This window comes from Propithecus coquereli, unplaced genomic scaffold (assembly GCF_000956105.1).
Source record: "Propithecus coquereli isolate 6110/MARCELLA unplaced genomic scaffold, Pcoq_1.0 Scaffold15, whole genome shotgun sequence".
Classification (NCBI taxonomy): Eukaryota; Metazoa; Chordata; class Mammalia; order Primates; family Indriidae; genus Propithecus; species Propithecus coquereli.
Window position 1 is genome coordinate 5837209 of NW_012139413.1, and position 21516 is coordinate 5858724.

General features: G+C 37.5%; 1 protein-coding gene across 2 annotated transcripts in view; it reads left to right on the plus strand.

Annotated features, from left to right (window-relative positions):
- FNDC3B (fibronectin type III domain containing 3B) overlaps window positions 1-21516 on the plus strand; it is a 340114-nt gene that overhangs the window by 284180 nt on the left and 34418 nt on the right. For both annotated transcript variants that reach the window (XM_012640205.1, XM_012640206.1), the window contains exons 16-21: window positions 122-240; window positions 2030-2135; window positions 3064-3236; window positions 5376-5489; window positions 5840-5989; window positions 9891-10171. In XM_012640205.1, coding sequence (XP_012495659.1) covers window positions 122-240; window positions 2030-2135; window positions 3064-3236; window positions 5376-5489; window positions 5840-5989; window positions 9891-10171 — 943 coding nt within the window. The remainder of the gene's footprint in view (window positions 1-121; window positions 241-2029; window positions 2136-3063; window positions 3237-5375; window positions 5490-5839; window positions 5990-9890; window positions 10172-21516) is intronic.

Consider the following 21516-nt stretch of genomic DNA (forward strand, 5'->3'; position numbering starts at 1 on the left):
AAAAAAAAACAGGAGATGTTGTTTTTCATGGAAATCACTTAGAGCTTTTTCTTATTTGTACTGGTTGCTGCTACTACATTTTTACAAAGGCGTAAACTCATACATGAGTCTTGTTTTACAGCAAATCAGTGGGAAGTGGCATACAGTGGATCGGCTACAGAGTACACTTTCACTCACTTGAGACCAGGCACTTTGTACAAGCTCCGGGCATGCTGCATCAGTACTGGTGGACACAGTCAGGTTCGTTTTGTTTCCGTGCACGAGTAACCAAATTGGGACAAACCGTCTATAACATCAGAATAAAATTGCAATTTAAAAAATGTGTCTTGGTAATGCCGCCTGCCACAGTATCACAGCAGGAAATGAAAAATGGACTTTTTTAAACTGTACTTTAGAGAACACAAAAGATAGTAGACCCAAGTGATTCTCAACTCTCTTGTGGTATTTTCAAGTACATTTGGCACTAGTTATTTCTCAGAAGGCTTTGGCATAATCTCGTGACAGTTAAATTGTCTGCAATTTAGTTTAGGTAAATAGGGGAGACCCCAGCTATTGCAATGATAGAAAAGTATGGCATTTAGAGTCAAAAAGATAAGACCTACACAACTTTGCCGTTACCACGTCTTACCAGTTTTGTGAGAATTTGAGACATAGCTTGCTCAAGGTACTTTACTGCCATCTGCTGGGAAATTGTTGTAAGAACAACATAAATCTATGATGACCAACCTGAATGGCACCTCTTGTAATTGTGCGGTGCCCAACATACACATCTGTAGGCAGCAGCCAGTATCTTGTTATCTGCTATTTGCATGACCTTAGGCCAGCCAGCTAATGTCAGGAGCCTTCGTTTCAACCACATGATGTTCTCATAGGCTCAAAATAACCTGATAAATATACATGAAGTACTCTAGAAATGAGATATTTGTTGTCTAAATGACCTTAACTTACGTTCAGAAAAGTGAGTGAGAGGCAAGATGATAAAAGATATTTCACTGTAGAGACAGTTAACATTATGATGTGAAACCACTAATATTTAAAGAGAGAGAAAGGAGGAGGAGGAGGAGGAGAGATGGTGGCTTGTAGCCCTGTGTTGGGTTGACTTTTTTTTTAAGAGAATGCCTTCCATTTGAATGCCTTATTTTTCCAGTCAACCCACCTGCAACATCTTGTGTTTATGTTCTTTCCCCCCGTGGATTAGCAATACTGTGATGTCTAGATTGCCCATTTAGACAGACTCCCTGTGAGAAGGAAGTCCAGCTAGACCATCCTTAGGCAGTACCAGAGCTCTCTGGAATGCCTCCCAGGGTGGAATAAATCCAAATCAAAGCCGCACATTATCAGCAGGTACCTCTTCTGTGTGAGGCACTGCACAAGGTGGCACAGAGGCTGCACTGCTTGAATGTACAGAGTCCGTTTCCTCTGTACCGCTCCTCCTCAGGAAGAAGAATGAGTTTGGTGGAGCTGTATAGCTCGACCTTGTTTCCTCCTGTCTCAGGAAGGCAGGCAGCTTCTACACCACCAGCCTTACACAACCAGATCCTGCGAAATGAAGGCCTACTTATTATAGCATTAACAGAACCTGCTGGCTAATGTCAGAGTCAGTTGATTAATATTGACTGTATTTACTTTTCTGCTCTGTATGTGAATGGTTGGCCATTTATGGCACCATTTAAAAATTTCATACAGTTGTTGTTTTGTGTTCTTTTCTGTCCTCATGAAGGGTCTTCCTGATTTTGATTTAAAGGAAAATAATTATATGCTTAGGATGCACAACACTCATCTGACTTCAAAAATAATCATTCTTGTTTCTGCCAGTGCCATATACAGTATATGTTGACTCTTAAAACACACATACCCATTTATATGAGGATCTTAGTGCACAAAAAACCTTCCAATAACGTGTACACATTTAATATGTAACCCCCTTTTGACAGCATTAACAGTTATGGGGTGGAATGTGCCTGATATATAGAGGTCTGATAAATTCACAGTAACTAAGAGATGATTCTCTCCGGTGTTTTTCCTGCAGTGTTCTGAAAGTCTCCCTGTTCGCACACTAAGCATTGCACCAGGTCAGTGTCGACCACCGAGGGTTTTGGGTAGACCAAAGCACAAAGAAGTCCACTTAGAGTGGGGTGAGTGAATAAATCTTCACATTGACATTGATAGTTTGGACGATTGGTGATTAAGACTTAATGCTTTGTAGTTAAGTTTTAAGGCTGCCTTCTGAAAACCATACTTTTTATCCTATTAAAGATGCCCATATTCTTCTTAACACATGTTGGCCTGGGGTTTCCGTGTATGTCACCCCCACCACCCCCACCGCTGTTGCTCATCCTTCTGTCCCACCCTTTGGGGGGGTGCTTCTCTAGGGAATATTTCAGCATGGCCAGCCTTTTTCAGGAATTTTTCAACCTTATTCATAAAAGAGTTGCGTTCAGTTTAGAAATTAAACCAAGAAATTCATAAGGGAACATCAAATTTTCCTCTTCTGTGTGTAACCTCCCTTGCTGTATTGCCAGGTGTGGGTCCTGGCGTTGACTTAAGCTGTATTAGCATTTCCTATCGTGAAAACAGTTCACAACATGTACAATTGCAAGTATAAACACGCAGAACTCTAGCAGACTGTTTTTTCCCATCGCTTATGTCTAAAATATAATACAATATTGTGCCAGTTTTGGGTCCTGTATCTTGATTTAGTGTGAGCTTTGGTTTGAAGTTAAAGAGAGATTTTTTCTTTATTTCTTCCATTTAACTGCATTAGAATGTGAAGAAATTTGCCTAATGCATTCATTATTTTGGAATTATTTTATTAATGTAATTAAATATACTTAAATGTACTTGCTTTGGGTAGTATGGATAACATCCTTCAGGAACTTGTTCTTTTGTGTCTCTTTTTTCTTTTATTCTTTTTTTTTTTTTTATGAACAGGGATTCTTTTGTAAGAGATACTGAAAACAGGCCACGTATGTGATATTTTGTAAAACTTAGGTGAAATCAGGTGTGATTTGGTCAGCTGGAAGCACAAGAACGTTCTAAGATGAAAAAATTCTTCATTCGCAGATGTTCCAGCATCTGAAAGTGGCTGTGAGGTCTCGGAGTACAGCGTGGAGATGACAGAGCCGGAGGACGTGGCTTCGGAGGTGTACCACGGGCCAGAGCTGGAGTGCACCGTCGGCAACCTGCTTCCCGGAACCGTGTATCGTTTCAGGGTGAGAGCCCTGAATGACGGAGGGGTGAGTCGAAGGTTATACACCACAATCAGAACACCAAGCGCTAGCTCTTCTGTGTCTACCGTCCTGAAGTTCCTTAGCAGTGTCTATCCAAGCGTGACAGTCATTAAACAAGTATATATGTAGAATCTTATTTCTGAACTGATACTGTTGTGACTTCATATAGACCCAGCATTAGAAACTTTGTTTCTTTTGTCCTTATATCATTCTACTAAGCTAGCCCCCAAGGTCAATAAGAACATCACCCTGTAGAGGCTTTTGATAGTTTTTAGAAAATTTCTGTTCTCTCATTGACTTTATTTATCTGTTATGGGAAATTGGGACTACATAGTAGTTCAATAAAAGTTCTGTACCATCTTGTCTAAATGAACTAGCAATGTCTCAGGTCAATTTTTAAAACTGGAAAGCGGTAGAGGCTAGGGACACCAACTTAATTGCTTTTTGCTTTGTTTCAAGTGAAAACTGGAATTTTCTGGCCCATTCTTCTACTGCTGTATCTGGAGTTGTCAACTTGGGTTCTCAGGGATTGAGAGTATATATGTCTGTATTTTATCCACAAAGGTGGTGGTCTGTTTTTTCTTTGAAATTGCAGAATGATGTGGATTTTGGGGGAGATTCAAGTTGAGCAGTAGGAGGCCCAGAAACTGGGGGGCTTCTTTGTGTGTCGGAGATGGGTGGAAACATGCATGAGGGCAGACAGGTGTGGGTAAAGCAAACTGCTGCTCAAACCCCCTAAAAGTTCCAGTGGTCTGTATAGATGAGCACAATGCAAATAAATAGATTTAATTAATTGATGAAATTTTTTAAAAAATACGAACGCCCAACTTGCAGTGATACTAAGTTGCCAGTGACTTTTTTCTAGTTCTCAGTAGTCCTGTTCCAGCCTTTCAGAAGTGAAATGTGCTGTCTTTAGTCAGTTCCGTGTTAGCCACAGCTGGCTGTGAGAATCTTTGGTCTGAGTAGGATCTCAAACCTTGAACCAGGAGCTGGGTTTCTTCTAACTCCCCCTTAGGAAAGAATTGTAGACACAGCACAGATATTTAAATGCAAAAAAGTCTAAACGTTAAAGCCTTTGCACCCAAACTTATGTAAGTGAAAAAGAGGATGGACGATGGTGACCATACTGCTGTATTTGTACTTTTCTGTCTTCTTTACAAGGAATCTCTGCCATAACAAAGATAAACATGCAACCGAGCTGATTCGAGTTTCACTTTCTCACCCCTTTCACTGATTTATCGTGTAAAGAAACTGTCTTCAGCCTTGATTTATTCCTGTTGTATTGGAAATTAACCATCTATGTGACAGTTGTCAACTTCTGAGGTCCATTTCAGAGAGCTTCCCCTCCACTCCCCAGTATCTTTACAGGTTATATTGGAAAATATGAGAGTTTTAGGTTTTGTGGGTTTTTTAAATCTTTTCTTATTTTGAAAAGTACAGTCACATATTTCATTAGCCTAGAAATTATTTACTCTTTGCCCCAATCCTTTGAAATAGCAAATGTTCCTCCATCAATACAGGTGTTGCCAGTGGTAACGGCTCTCTCAAAATGTGTTAAATCTCTAGTGATGCCTGGCCCTGGGCAGTGTGGTCACTGATGGTAACGTGAAGAAAAGGGGAGTGCAGTATACGCCTCTGAATAGTTGAGATGGTGGGAACGTGCCGAGAAATCATGACAGGAGCATTAGTTTTCAGAATGAAAGATACCAATAACTAGAAGAAATACCTAGAATTTGATAACCAACAATTCCAAGTACCTATTTTATGCATTAAAAATTAAACTGCACTGTGCATCTGACTTAATTTTCTTTGCTATCCTCTCAGAAATGTTAAAGCAGAATGCCATGTTTTGTCAAGAATCAGCGTGTTTTCGTTTCTCATGTCACAGTAAAGGAAAAGTGTTTCATAAGCTGACTTTCTAATTCTTTTGAATAAAACAAATACATATATAGCAGACATTTTCTACTCAGGGAATGTGTATAGGAGAAAACCCTACACACATTCAACTGAAAGTGAAAACCATTGGTTGATATTTTTTAACCGGTTATGTTGACGATGTTAGCCCAGCCCTTATTTGGTTATAAGCTTTCACATGCACACATGTACATACATGTACACTTACAAGTGTGTGTTCTTCTCTTGCAGTATGGTCCCTATTCTGATATCTCAGAAATTACCACTGCTGCAGGGCCTCCTGGACAATGCAAAGCACCTTGTGTTTCTTTTACGCCTGATGGATGTGTCCTAGTGAGTTGGGAGGTAAGTCAGGCATATTCTGCATCAATTTCTGTTTCTTCTACTTTGTCTACACCCAAATAAAAATACAATTTATGAGGAAACTGCAAAGCCAAAATGCACATGTAGGTTTTTTTGCTCTATATGCAGTAATCTCCCTTGGCATTTGCTTGTATCATTTAGAGTTGTGGAAATTTTACCAGTGGTCAGAATTGAGAGTAAATTAAGTGTCTCTTTCATGCTTTTTCTTTTATGTGTATTTTAAATATCCTGGGGCATGTTGCTCTCTTTCTCAGTTTAGCTAGGTGAACACAAACACGGTAGGATTTTTCTTCTCAATGGAATTATTACCTACTTGAATTTCTGCCTTCCAGAGTCCCGAAAGCTCTGGTGCTGACATCTCAGAGTACAGGTTGGAATGGGGAGAAGATGAAGAATCTTTAGAACTCATTTATCATGGGACAGACACCTGCTTTGAAATAAGAGATCTATTGCCTGCTGCCCAATATTGCTGTCGACTACAGGTAGGTTGACATTATTCAGACGTTACTCACAAGGACCAGTGTTCCATGAAAAATGCTTTAGGAAAGCTATTCAAAGGCTTGTAAGAGAGGCTATCAGGAAGGATGATAGAAAAAAAGAGTCCTTTCAAATAAAAATAAATCTGGTTATTTTGGTGTTTTACAGTTAATTGCTGCTTTTCTAGGAGATCTTGAATTGCAAGAATAAAATAAGATTCTTTTCCATTCTACGTCTCACTACCCTTGCATCTTGCCTGTTTGTCAGTTTGCTGAATAAATGGCCAAGCCCAAGGTAAAGGTGGCAGAGCTCCTTAGAGAGGGTGCCTTCTGTCTAATTCCCCTGAGGTGCACGTTTCAGTGGGAAAGCCACTTAGAACTGGCAAAAGACAGTAAGTTATTTTACCAGCTGTTACCTGAAGCCAAAAGCAATATTAGAGTAATTTGGACTAGTCTGCAGTAGATTATGGGACCCCACCTTCCTCCTCCCAGTAACCATTATTAGGGCTGGTTATCTGTAAGCTTCCACTTGGGAGTCCAGAGAGAATAACATCAAGAACAATTGGTTCATAGCCTAACACCCAAGAGTGACAATAATCATGGGTTTATTTTACTTTATTCACTTGGATAAGTGATTTTTTCCCTTTTGTAAAGCCTTAGTGTCCTGAGAAAATAGAGTTCTTTGTCTTTTTCTTTCCATTTATTCAGTAACATTTCTTGAGCACAATGGTACTTTGCGCCAGGATCAGAGGATGATCAGGAGGAGAGATACAAAGATTAATCAGATGTGGTTATTGACCTTGAGAGGTCTGTCTTCATACACATTTAGATTTGAATAGATAATGAAGCAAAGATGCCAGATTTAAGTTCCTACCTGATTTAAGTCATGGATAAAATTGCTTATTACAAGTATACCCAATGTCTCTGGCCTCTTCAGAGAAAATATTCCCTTCATAACTTAATTTTCCAGATCAACTGAAGCATTTCTGTTAACTTCTGAAAACTGCTTTATCTTAAACATTTCTGATTAAACTCTTTTGATATACACCTTTCTTCTTGAATGAAGCACCTGGGACATAATTAACCTTTTGTCAATGAGTCAGTGTCATAGCAAATTATCTGATCTTTATAATAGTGAGGCTGAGTCATTGGGGAAAGGTTGAATTATGTGCCACACTCCTGTTTTTGGATCAAGGCAGGATATAAATAAAGAGCTGTCTGCCACCACAGTAAAGAGCTTCACTCCACTATGCTTTTAGAATTTTGATGTCTCTTTAAAATGTTCATATATATATATGTATTTTTTTTTCCTTTCAGAATATATGAGGTCACTTAGCCTTGACTTCTCAAAACTGCATTATAAAAGATGCATTAATAAGAATAGAATCTGAATAATAATCTTGCCTCCCTGTATTAACAGGAGTAGAAAATATTTTCAGATGTCTGTACTTATTTGTAATAAAATGAGTCAGATCTTATGAAGGGAATAATACTTTTAAAACCACCATTGACCAACCCGGGCAACTTAGCAAGACCCCATCTCTAAAAAAAAAAAACAACAACAACAAAATAGCCTGGTGTGTTGGTGCAGAGGATTGCTCTTTAGTCCAGGAGTTCAAGGTTATAGTGTATAGGAAGCTATGATCTGCATTCCAGCCTGGAGGACAGAGCAAGACCCTGTCTCTCAAAAAAAAAAAAAAAAACCATTACTATGCTAAAGAAGTATTACCAGGAAAAATGTCTCTTTAATCTATATTGATTTCTTAGTATCTATAGACCAAATATGAATTATATTCATTTGATATTACTATAAAGTCAAGTTAAACCTGAATGTTCTTTTTAATATTTGGCACCTTAGAAATAAGTCCTTGTAATATCCGTACTGTGTTTTATAAAGATTGGGTACATTTCTTATATTGCTCAGGAATTTTTGAATTTTTATATTCTCCCTTAGGAATATTTTAATCGAGAAGTACCAGTGTAATTCTGTTCACAAGGCATATTGTATTAATATGGAATACTGTTATAATAAAGATGCTTTTGAATTAAGTTTTCTTTGAAAAATGGTGATTATAAAGGTGTAAATCAAGAAAGCATTTTCCATAGAAACAGGCTGGTTTAAAAGAAAGCAGGATCTGGGAATAGAAAAAGAACATTGTTGAAAAAATTGGTAAGATTCTAATCAGGTCTGTTTATTCTTATGGTATGGTGCCAATGGTAATTTCCTGGTTTTGATCATTATTGTGTGGTTATGTAAAATGTTTATTAGAATTAGGGAAAGCAAAGTGAGAGCTATACAGAAATTTCTCTGTACTATTTTTGAAACTTTTCTGTAAGTATAAATTAGTTCAAAATAGAAAAGATTTAGAAAAAGTAGGAAAAAGCCATTTTGTTCATGATTTTCCCAATGGGAAAGAAGTGAGGCACCTACTGTCAGCCCAACACTGTGCCAGGATTTTACATGTTAACCCATTTAATCTTTACAGTAACTCTGTGAATTAGGTGTTACTGTCCCCATTTTACAGCTGAGGAAATAGGCTAGAGAGATTAATTTACCTAAGTTGTTAAATGATGGAATCAAAGTCTGAACTAAGCTCCGATTCTTAAAAGCCATGTTCTTGTCCTTCTATTATATGTTGATATAAAGCCTTAGTTGATACAAATATTGGGCTATATCTGTATCTTATTTTTCTGCCCCTGTAATATGTATCAAAAACAAAATTTCAAAATATATACTCATAAAACAATTTTTAATGTTAAAATTCTTCCAAAAAGACAGTTGAAGTATTGTCACAAAACAGAACTAAATATAACAAAATATTACAATAGAGTTTCAGCTGTGATTTGATAGCAAATAAATGCTCTTAGCTTGCGTCTATGAAATTAACAAAAAAAGTTGTAAGTTTTGTTTTAGACCTTTAAGAACGCAAACTACTTTCCTTTAGTTTTGTAATTTGACCTCTTAAGCTTCCCTGTGAAATAAATTAGAACTGGGTTTTAGAGTAAATTCACTTTTGTAAGAAGGTTGCCAAATGTTTTTCTCTTTATAAGATAAAGATATTTTTGATAACATTTATTGAGCTCGTATTCTGTAGCAGATACTGTTCCAGTTGTCAAAGATACAACAGTGAACCAAACAGGCAACCTTGGCCTTATGTAACTTGCATTCAAATCGGGGAAGTAAATAAGTCAACTATATACTATGTTGGTGATACATGCTATGATGTAAAAGACAGCAAAGACAGGAAATAGGAAATGAGGAGGCTCACAAGGGTTGGGCAGGGGAGGGATTACAAGTTTAAATGTGATGTTCAAAGAGGGCTCATGGGAAAGATAACACTTAAGAGAAGGCCTGGAGGATATAATTGAGCAAGCCATGCAGATATCTGGGGAAAAAGCTCTCTGAACAGGAGCAGCAAGTGCAAAGGCCCTGAGGTGAAGCAAATGTGGTGTCTCTGTGGAACAGCAGGGGAGCCAGTGTAGCTGAACAGAATAAGTGAAGGGGGAGAGTTACAGGTGATGAAGTCAGAGTGCTAGTGGGTTTTTTTGAAGGGTAGTGGTGGTAAGCAGATCAGATAGGGCCTTGTAGGCTTTTTTAAGGACTTTGAAGTGTATTCTGAATCAGATGGAAGGCCGCCGAAGGAATTTGAACTGAAGTCCTGACTGATGTTTTAATGGTAGCATTCTGATTGCTGTGAATAAGGACTGTGGGGGCAAGGGCTGACACAGATCATTTTTTGGAAAGTAGTCATCGTATTGAAGTGGACATTTTATAGGATTTATTTCTACTTGTGTGTCTAGAGATAAACTGTATACTACTTTAGATTTATTTAACAGCAGCTAACTTGGAGGTGTTAGTATGTGCTAATTGTGTGATGTGGCTTTTGTCTCACTGTTCTGTTTATAGGCCTTCAATCAAGCAGGAGCAGGGCCGTACAGTGAACTTGTCCTTTGCCAGACACCAGCATCTGCCCCCGACCCTGTCTCTACTCTATGCATCCTGGAGGAGGAGCCCCTCAACGCCTACCCTGATTCACCTTCTGTGTGCCTTGTACTGAACTGGGAAGAGCCGTGCAATAACGGATCTGAAATCCTCGCTTACAACATTGATCTTGGAGATACTAGCATTACTGTGGGCAATACCACCACTTACCTTATGAAAGATCTCCTTCCAGAAACCACCTACCGGTGAGTGCAAGGAAGTAGAAATAAAGCTGCATCAACACAGTAGTACAAGGGTCTACAAGTTAATCCTCCAGGGGAAATCGACCACGTGAATGTCATGTCCCAGCTGTTTCTAAGAGAACAGATGTCCAGTGTTGTTTTGCCTTTGTCCCTCAGGCCAGAAGACCTATGAAAGAGCCACACTGGTTCAGTGACTCACTGGAAGGTTTTGTGTCCACTCTGACCCACACCCATCTCTACCCCAAAGTAGACTCAAATCCTCAGGTCAGCCCTGTAAATAAATGTTCAGGTTAGAAAGTATTATAAAAGGGCTTTGGGGGCAAGGTGTTAGCCTAGGAGTTTTGCTTCTTCCTGACGTTGTGCCTACCTTAGAGGTGGCTTAAATGATTGTAAAAATTTAAGATTTGTAGAAGAATGACATTGGAGGTGTGTTGACTTTTATTAAACAACGTATAGTCAAATGACATCTAAAAACAATCTAGAACTCAATGGCTCAAATAAAGGAACAGATTTTGGGAATCCTTGTTTAATAAGGAAATGTTAGTTATAGTTGAAATTATCAAAAAGATCTTCTACAAAAGTATGATTTAAAAACATGTTAGAAAGTACCTCAAATGATAATTCTGTTATAGAGAAGATGAAATGGTTTAGTTAATGTAGCAACTATGGAAAGATGAGCTTATATTTGGGTAGCAAAACCTCAAGAGTCTATTTAAAAATTATTTAATAGTTGTAACAAGTAATTTGATTTGTTTTGTTTGTTTGTTTGTTTTTGAGACAGAATCTCACTCTGTTTCCCTGGCTAGAGTGCAATGGTGTCAGCATAGCTCACAGCAACCTCAAACTCCTGGGTTCAGGCGATCCTCCTGCCTCAACCTCCTAAGTAGCTGGGACTACAGGTGTGAGTCAACACACCTAGCTAATTTTTTCTGTTTTTGGTAGAGATAGGGGTCTTGCTCTTGCTCAGGCTGGTCTCAAACTCCTGAGCTCAAGTGATCCTCCCACCTCAGCCTCCCAGAGTGCTAGGGGATTATAGGTGTGAGCCGCTGTACCCGGCCTTAATTCAGTATTAATATGTCTGCCAGGGCTAGTATATTGGGCTGAATGTGAAGAGAAAGTCACATTGGGAGGATGTCACCTTTTAACCTTTTAGGGTGGCTTGGAAGATACCATTTTAGACAGATTGCATGGAAATTAAATAGTTTAAGAAAAGACAAATATTTGGCCCTTGTTAGTGTGATCTTAGCCAAAAAGAAAAAAAAAAAAATTGGCCCAAGCCTTCATTGGCCAACTCAATAAATTATAAATTGGGCATTGCATATTTAAAATATTAAAATAATTTATATTTAAGACCAATCTTTGTACAGCTTAAGAATTTAGTTCTATAGTACACAAATGGGTACGATATAGTAGAACTCTGGTCAACCCACAATCTTGTTCTTTTAAGTTTCAAAAACATTATTGTAATAATTATAGTGAAACACAAAATGAATATTTCAGGGAGAGCTAAGGTTATAATTTTGGTCCAATCAACTTTTACCTCACCTTTTCTGTCCCCTAAATTGGTTAAAATATAAGTGAACAGATCATGATGTTGTAGTTAAAAAAAAGTGTGGAATGAAACATTTTAAGCAGGCCATTGAGCTTGAATAAAGGACGTATTTCTTTTGTTTGGTTTTTTTTTTTTTTTAATCCTTCACGTGTTACGTATTATTCTCACAGGGTTTATTCTTTCTCTGTGTTGCCAGGACAAGATTGTGCACCTCTCTAGTAAATCTACTGATACAAAAAGATGTTTTTCAGTGGATCTGTCATTTCTCCATTGGTGCTTGCAAAACTGTCCATTGGCTTACTGACACTCCCTGTAGAAATTTCATTGAAATTAAAATGCTGTTTTTAAAGGCATTACATTTAAGTTTATAACAGAGTTTGAAATTGAATTTGTGTTTTGGTTTGAAGGGAAAAAATATTATTAAAAATGGACACCTGACTTTCCTTTATATGCTTCTAGCCAAGGAGAGTCATAGACTTTGCAAGCTGAAAGATGGGTAGGATCACCTGGTGTCGCCCCTTCTTAGTCTCTGGCTTGAGCATCTTCAGTGACATGGGCAGTGGTTACATCTTCCACTCACCAGGCAGTTCATCCCCTTTGTGAACAGCTGTTTTTACAGTGTTTCTCTTATACTTTGTCAAAACCTCTCTATATCTAAAATTAGTTCAGTTGACTCTAGGACTGCCTCTGGAGCAGTGGTTCTCAATGTGTGGTACCTGGACCGGCAGTATTAGCATCACCTGGGAACTTGTTAAAATGCACATTATCAGGTCCCACCCCAGATGTACTTAATCAGAAATTCTAGGGAGAGGCCTAGCACTCTGTGATTTAATTAGCCTTCCAGGAGATTTGGATGCATCCTACAGTTTGAAAATCTCTGTCTTAGAGCGGTGATTCTTAAATGTCAATGTGTAAAAGAGTTGCCTGGAGAGCCTTTTCAAAATATAAGTATCTGAGCCCCACTCCTGTAGAGCAGGCCCCAGAGGGGGCCTAAACATCATTATCTTATAATGTCAGCTATCTCTTATTTAACTGTCCTCGCTGTCATTCAAATTGTTTTCACTAGCGTGGGTTTTCTATAACCTCCTCCATCATCTTTGGACAATTTCTGTTTCTTTATGGCCTCTCTGAGGTGTAGTGCCCAGACCTCCAGAAATGGTCTGGGTGGCAAGACTGTCACCTTCTTTGTTCTTCTTACTGAGCAGTTATTAAGGTGGCCTAAGGTTACTTTTTTTAACAGCCTCATTATATGTCTGACTCATACTGAGCTGGCAAACAACTAAAACTTACGGTAGATTTGTTTGTTATGCTCATTTATACTCTTCTTGCTTAGTAAAAAGGAGACAAAAATAACATTGAGCTCTTACTATATGTTAAGCACCATGTTAGGCTGCCAAGAAGTGAATCATAAATCATTTTTTCATAACAACATGAGATGAGCTTTACTAGGAGACAAGTTTCTAGTAGTCACAGACTTGAGTCAGTCTTGACTTCAATCCTGGGTCCCTCATATATTGTCTGTGACCTTTGGCAAGTTATTTAAGCTCTCTGTTCCTCAGTTTCCTATCTATAAAATGGAAATAATAATTTTAGCTACCTAATAGGGTGGTTGTATATTCTTGATAAGAGTTCAGGTGCCTAATATGGGGCCTGATACATAATAAATAAGTTATCTGTAAATTATCTGTTGTTAATATTTGGTAGGGAAGAAACGAGCTGGAAAATTGGTTGTAACCAGATTATAGGTCAACTTATCTGCCGAAACCTGGCATTATCCTTAAGCAATGGAAACATTTGAGGTTTTTTTCCCTGTCAAGGTAGGGCATGATTAAAGCAAGTGTAAGTGCCTGGAGACAGAATGGTAGCATTGTTATCAAACGAGCTGTCAGGGGAAGGAGCTTGATTGAAGGACATCTCTGACTCCCCCTTCAGGAAGCCTTCTCTGAATAACTTTACTCTGAGCACATCTTTTATCCCCAAAAGGGAGTTTATGTATGTAAGGTATTATGTCATACTTTAGAAGTCATCTGATGATTATTCTCTTCTTTCATATTTTTTCTTTCTTAATTAGATGATTAATTATACGGTAGCCTGGGGTAGGGGTAGGGGAGTTGTAAAAAGCCTGTCTTTTACTTCTTATGCCTTTTCTACCTTAACCCTTCACCTGGGGATCCCATCCTGAGTCTCCCTCACCCCTACACTCACTATATCCTGAGTGCTGGGATGGCTCATCGTGATGAGGGAGGTCATCTTCCTGGTTAAGGATGGTTTGTTTAAAAGTCATTCTCTTTTTAATATATTTGGTGTTGGAAATTGGATTGTGTGTATGCGTGTAAAGTGCACTGTAGAAGGCTGTGATCTTCTGCAGTAGAAATGTATTTGGCATCTAGAATTAGATATTGTAATAGAGGATTTTCAATCAAAATTTATAAAGAATATGCTTCTTAATTTGATTCATTTAATCAATATTATTAGGGTATTGATGGACGTTGTAGACTCCTGGAAACTTGAAGAGATTTTTCATATCAGCCTGGCCAAGATAGAGTTTGCTCGGGGTTACATCACTTCCCCAAATTGGAAAGCAAAATTCCATTGCCCGTGTATTTGATTTTGCAGAGCTTAAGATTTCAAAAACTGACATAATGCAAATTAAAAATACAAAACAAAAAGACCTGCAAATCTAAAGTTCAAGATTAACCCGTTACTTCAACTAAAGAGAAAACTTCTCAAATTTGGGTGTAGGATAGACTTTAATTAATTTAATAAAATAAGAAACTCAATTTGTATTTTCTGAGGTGGATTCTTGGAATTGTTCCTCAAGTTAATGTTTGTTTTTTTCATTAGTCCCATGTCACCTATCACTGGAATTAGGAAATTATTTTCACACACTGTGTTTTTCACCCTAGAACAAAGCAAACACTAACTGCCTTCGTTCTCATTCAGCTTTCTCAGCCTCGTGTGCTCAGAGTTCTTAATATTTTCCCCAGAATGCAACAAAAAATTGCCTCATTTCATCAATTCCTTAGTTCCGTTTCAATTTTGAGTGCTCCTTTATCATTAGAACTAATTAACGTTAGCTCAGTGCATCAGTTACACAGAAAAATGTATTTCATGCATTTTTCCTGAAACAAAATGTGTTTTTGTAAAAATGTAGGATGTTTTCAAATCTAGGTAGTTGATTTCAGGGCCAGTGCTGAAAAAGTGTTGAGTAAAGTGAAAATAAACTTGTTGACTTTTCTAAATTAAAAAAATGCAGTTGTTAAACTGAAAGTATAGTTTGGATTAAAATTATCTTTTGATTGTATTTGTAGCCACATTTAATCTAAGTCATGATAGGAGAGTATGATATGCCAGAACACACGAAGGCCTTTGAACCTACAGGGACCCAATTCACATCCAGATTTGACCTGTATCCAAAGTATAGATCAGTGCAAGTGACTGAACCTAGCTGAGCTGCAGTTCCTTCACTTATAAAATAGACAAAGTAATTCCTACTTCATGGGGTCAGGGTAGAAATTAGAGATAATATTGCATATGTCAAACCGAGGTTTCAACACCTACTAGCCACTTGTGTCAGTTAGATCAAGTTATTTAACTGAGTTTAACTTAAGTTTCCTCATTTCTAAAAGCAGAGACAATATTATAATAGCTCCAACTCTACAGCACATTCCCTGGAACAGAGAGCAGGTTCCCAGTGTTTGTCGTGGTTGTCGATAATATCATTTTTACCAATTCCCGTGCTCTTTGTCTCACCCTCACCTTCCTGAGGATATTAATAGTTTAAGAAGAAACCAATCCTTTTGGCTATTGCTACGTCCTTGGCCATTACTTGGAGGAAGGAAAAACATAGATGGTGTCAGCAAATTTCTCCTGTTATAACGTTAGATAGTGGTAATAGGGCAGCTAAAATGAAGATGCACTTGTATGCCCAGCGCTGTGCCAATCCTCCTACAAGCTCAACACGTTTTTTTCACTATTGGAAAAGAATAACAGTCTCAAAAGAGGTCATAAGGATAAAAACTCCATAAGTTAACGCTTTAAAGTTAAAAAAAGTGGTTTTGGCCACATTGAATCCTTTTCTGGTGTATCATGGAGTGTAAAATTAGAAAGTGCTTGCCATATTCCTTAATTAAGTAATCCTGTTAATAAATGCAGAAAAATGGCACTATCCCCATTTTATAGATGAGCAAACTGTTTCTTAAAAGTGTTAGATAAATGTCCCCAAGGTCCCCAAAGTGATGAGCAGGATTCCCAGAGAGGCTACACTACTAAAAATACTATGGTACAGAAATACCATATTATTTTTGGTGGTGGTGGTAGTGGTGTGTATGTGTGTTGAGGCTAAGATTATATGCCTAGCAAAACTTCTCAGTAAAAAATCAGAGAACCAGAGAGCTAAAGGTGTAAGGAACCCAGTACTTACCAAAATACTATGGAGGCTTTGGGGAAATAAGTGAATCCACAAAAGAAATCAAATATCAAATCTAAATTTATATTTACATCTTGATATTTGTAGCTTCTAAACTATTTTTTAATTCTTGGAAGTGATACAAATCTCTTACCATATTTTTTTCTTGAGCAGAATAACAACCTTAAGGAAACCCTTACCTCATTTCTTTTGTATATTAAAGTAGCTGAGGGCAATTTGGGCTATACAGAACAAAAGGATAGGGCCACCTGGAATATAAGGAGAGCCAGCAGATGGAAGAAAGCCTCTTGGCCACTGGACTCTCGGAATACCTAGAATAAAGGGAAGGAATGGTAGTTTGGACACTGAAAGGACCTTAACCTTGTAGGTGAGGAAACGTTACACTATCGAGGAAAGACGAAGACTTAATATCTGGCTTAATTTTCCTTTTGCTGAGAAGGGAAAGAGAATAGTAGTTTCTACCATCATGATGTAAAAACTTTGTGAGGAGATTGTCCCTCTCCAGTTGCTGAAAAGTTTGTTATGTTCCAATCATAGAAAGAAACTCTTGTATTAACACTGTAAAGCAATTTTGTAAGACTCACATGGGTGGCAAGGAAGAGTGTTAGTCTTTCAGTGTTATACTAAGAGACTTATATAGCTTTATCTACAAAAGACCTGTTATAGCCCCTAGTATAATAAAATCTGGGGAAAGTAAGACCCTTTATAATGGAGTTTTGCTGTAATTTATCAGAGGTAAGTATTTATTGCATTACAAACTGAGGCAGATATTCATCTAATTTTGGGTGATTATGAATAGAGCTGCTGTGAACATTTGTGTTCAGGTTTTTATGTGAACATAAGTATTAATTTCTCTAGAGTAAATACCTAGGAATAGGATTTCTGGATCATATGATAAGTATGTATTTAACTTTATAAGGAAAATGTTTTCCAGTGTGGCTATACCATTTTACATTATCACCAGCCAAATATGAGAGTTCCCATTGCTCCTTGTCCTTCTCAGCACTTTTTTATATAATAGTATGTCATGTGGTTTTAATTTGCATTTCCTAGTGGCTAATGATGTCAAGCATATTTTTGTGTGCTCATTTACTATCTGTATATCCTCTTTGATGAAGTATCTCTTCCGGTCTTCTGCCCATTTTTTTTTTTTAATGGTTTATTATTTCCTTACTGTTGAGTTTTGAGAGGTCATTATACATTCTGGATACAAGTCCTTTGTCAGATATATGATTTGCACATGTCACAGTCTATAGCTTGTCTTCATTCTCTCAACAGTGCAAAAGTTTTTAATTTTGATGAAATACAATTGTTCTTTTTTTTGTTTCATGTGAGATCATACTTTTCATGTCATATATGAAAACCTTTTACCTAGAAAGATTTTCTTCTGTTTTTTTTTTTTCTTAAAAATTTAATAGTCTACATTTAGATCTGTGGTCCATTTTGAGCTAAATTTTGTATAAGGTATAAGGTTTAAGTTGAGGTTTATAGGTTTTTTTTTTTCCTATTGATATCCAATTATTCCAGTGCCATTTGTTGAAAAGACTGTCCTTTCTCCATTGAATTGCTTTTGTACTTTTGTACAAAAAAAGTTAATTGGACCCCAATACAATAATCATGGGAGACCTCAGCACTCCACTTTTAGCACTGGACAAATCATCAACATAGAAAATCAACAAAGAAACATTGGACTTAACCTGCAATATAGACCAAATGGACCTAATAGATATTTACAGAATGTTTCATCCAACAGCTGCACATACACGTTCTTCTCCTCAGCTCATGGATCATTCTCAAGGTTAGACCATATATTAGGACACAAAAAAAGTTGTAAAAAATTCAAAAAAATTGAAATCATACCAAGTATTTTCTCTGACCACAATGGAATAAAACTAGAAATCAGTAACAAGAGGAACACTGGAAGCTATACAAACACATGGAAATTAAACAATATGCTCCTGAATGACCAGTGAGTCAATGAAGAGATTAAGAAGAAAATGTTAAAATTTCTCAAGACATGTGAAAATGAATACAAACATATCAAAATCTATGAGATACAGCAAAAGCAGTAATAAGAGGAGAGTTTTTAGCAATAAGTGTCTATATCAAAAAAGCAGGAAAGCTTCAAATAAATGACCTAACAATGCTTCTCAAAGAACTAGAAGAACAAGAGCAGACCAAACCCAAAATTAGCAGAAGAAAAGAAATAATAAACATCAGAGCAGAAATAAATGAAATTGCAACCCTTCCCCCAAAAATACAAAAGATCAACAAAATAAAAAGTTGGTTTTTCGAGAAAACAAAATTGACACCTTTAGCTGTAGTAACTAAGGAAAAAAAGAAAGAAGACCCAAATAAAATCAGAGATGATAAAGGAGACATTACAACTGATACTACAGAATCCTAAAGGATCATTAGAGATTACTATGAGCAACTATATGACAATAAATTGGAAAACCTAGATGAAATGAATAAATTCCTAGACACATACATCCTACCAAGATGGAACCAGGAAGAAATCCAAAACCTGAATAAACCAATAACAAGTAACAAGATAGAAGCAGTAATAAAATGTCTCTCATCCAAGAAAAGCCCAGGACCTGATGGCTTCCCTCCCAAATTCTACCAAGCATTCAAAGAAGAATTAATATCGATCCTACTTTAACTATTTCAAAAAATCGAGGAGGGAATACTCCCAAACTCATTCTATGATGCCTGTGTCACCATGATACCAAAACCAGAAAAAGACAACCAAAAAAAAGTAGAGGCCAATACCTCTGATGAACATAGATGCAAAAATCCTCAACAAAATACTAGCAAACTGAATTCAACAACACATTGAAAAGATTGTTCATCATGATCAAGTGGGATTCATCCCAGGGATGCAAGGATGGTTCAATATTTGCAACTCAATCAGTGTGATACATCATATCAACAGAATGAAGGACAAAAACCATATGATCTTTTCAATTGATGCTAAAAAAGCATTTGATAAAATTCAATATCCTTTCATGATCAAAACTCTCAAAGAACTGGTAATAGAAGGAACTTAACACAATAAAAGCCATATATGACAGCCCCACAGCTAGTATCATACTGAATGGGGAAAGACTGAAAGCCTTTCCCCTAAGATCTGGAATAAGACAAGGATGCCCACTTTCACCACTGTAATTCAACATAGTACTGGCAGTTCTACTTATAGCAATCAGAGAAGACAAAGAAATACAGGGCATCCAAATAGGAAAGGAAGAAGTCAAATAACCCTTGTTCGCAGACAATATGATCTTATATCTAGAGAAACCTAAAGACCCCGCAAAAAAAACTATTAGAAGATAAACAAATTCAGTAAAGTTGCAGGATACAAAATCAACAAAATAAGTAGCATTTCTGTATGCCAACAGTAAGCAATCTGAAAAAGAAACCAAGAAAGTATTAATCATCCCATTTACAGTAGCTACAAATAAAATAAAATACCTAGGAATAAACTTAACCAAAGAAGTGAAAGATCTCTACAATGAAAACTACAAACATAGAAGAAAGAAACTGAAGAGGAAACAAAAAAATGGAAAGATATTCCATGCTCATGGATTGGAAGAATCAGTATTGTTTAAATGTTCATACTACTCAAAGCAATCTACAGATTCAATGCATTCGCTATCAAAATACCAATGACATTCTTCAAAGAAGTAGAAAAAATAATTCTAAAATTTATATGAAACCACAAAAAACCCAGAATAGCTAAAGCCACTCAGAGTGAAAAGAACAAAACTGGAGGAATTACATTATCTGACTTCAAATTATACTACAGAGCCATAGTAACCAAAACAGCATGATACTGCCTCACACCTCTCCAGCCTGCCTCCCTCTTGCTGCAGTGACCTCACAGCTGCCTGTCCCTCTTCTTGACTTTGGTCAGGTCTCTTCTTCCCATCTGCTACCTCATCCCTCTTGTCCTAGACCAATTACAATGATTTACTGGCATAAAAACAGACACATAGATCAGTGAAACAGAATGAAGAGCCCAGAAATAAATGCACACATCTATAGTGAATTTATCTTTGACAAAAGTGCCAAGAACACAGGGAGAAGAGGACAGTCTCTTCAATAAATGATGCCGGGGGAAACTGGGTATCCATATGCAGAAGAATAGACCTTTATCTCTCATCATACACAAAAATCGAATCAAAATGGATTGAAGACTTAAATCTAAGGCCTGAAACTACGAAACGAAAACACTGGAGAAATGCTTCAGGACGTTGGTCTGTGGGTAAGGCCTTCTTGAGTAGTACCCCCAAAGCACAGGCGACCAAAGCAAAATTGGACAAATAGCTTGATCACGTCAAGCTAAAAAGCTTCTGCACAGCAAGGCAAACAGTCTACAAAATGAAGGGACAAACCACAGAATGGGAGAAAATATTTGCAAACTACCCATCTCAGAAGGATCTCTTTCTATTTAGGGGGGTCTTCTTTAATATTTTCAACAGTGTTTTGTAGTTTCAGTTTTAATTTCTTTCTTTCCTATCTACATGCCTTTTTTTTTTTTTCCAGCACTAGCAGGCACTTTTAGTAAATGATGTTGAGTAATGGTGAGTGAGAACAGATATCCTTGCCTTGTTCCAGATCCTAAAGGGAAAGCATTTAATCTTTTATCATTAGCATGATGTTGGCTGTAGGTATTTTTGCAGATGCCCTTTTTCAGATTGAGGAAGTTCCCTTCTGTCCTTAGTTTTCTAAGAATTTTTATCACGAATAGATGTTGGATTTTGTCAGATGCTTTTTCTGCATCAATTGATATGATCATGTTGTTTGTTTTCTTTTGATTGTTAATATGATGGGATTGTCTAAGAGCTAGGGAATGAGAGAATGGAGAACAGGGGGGAAAAAGAGGAAAGAGGGGGCCAGGCATGGTGGCTCATGCCTGTAATCTTAGCACTTTGGAGGCCGAGGCAGGAGGATTTTTTGAGGCCAGGAGTTGGAGATCGGCATGAGCAACATAGTGACACCCCATCTCTACAAAAAATAGAAAAATTAGCTAGGCGTGGTGGTGTGCGCCTATAGTCCTAGGTACTCAGGACGCTGAGGCAGCAGGATCCCTTGAGCCCTGGAGTTTGAGGTTGCAGTAAACTATGATGACATCACTGCACTCTAGTCCGGGTGACAGAGTGAGACCCTGTCCCAAAAAAAAAAGAGAGAGAAATAGGGTATTTGCCCTACTCTCTCAGTGAACATTCAGAGACCCCTTTCTGTCTTTAAGCCAGTCTTTTCCTGGAGCTCCATTCATGCACGTGTTCACTCCTGGCTTCAGGCTGCCCTGAGTCCAGGCTGGAAGATTATGGAGGGAAAAAAATGATAAACTGACTGCTGGTT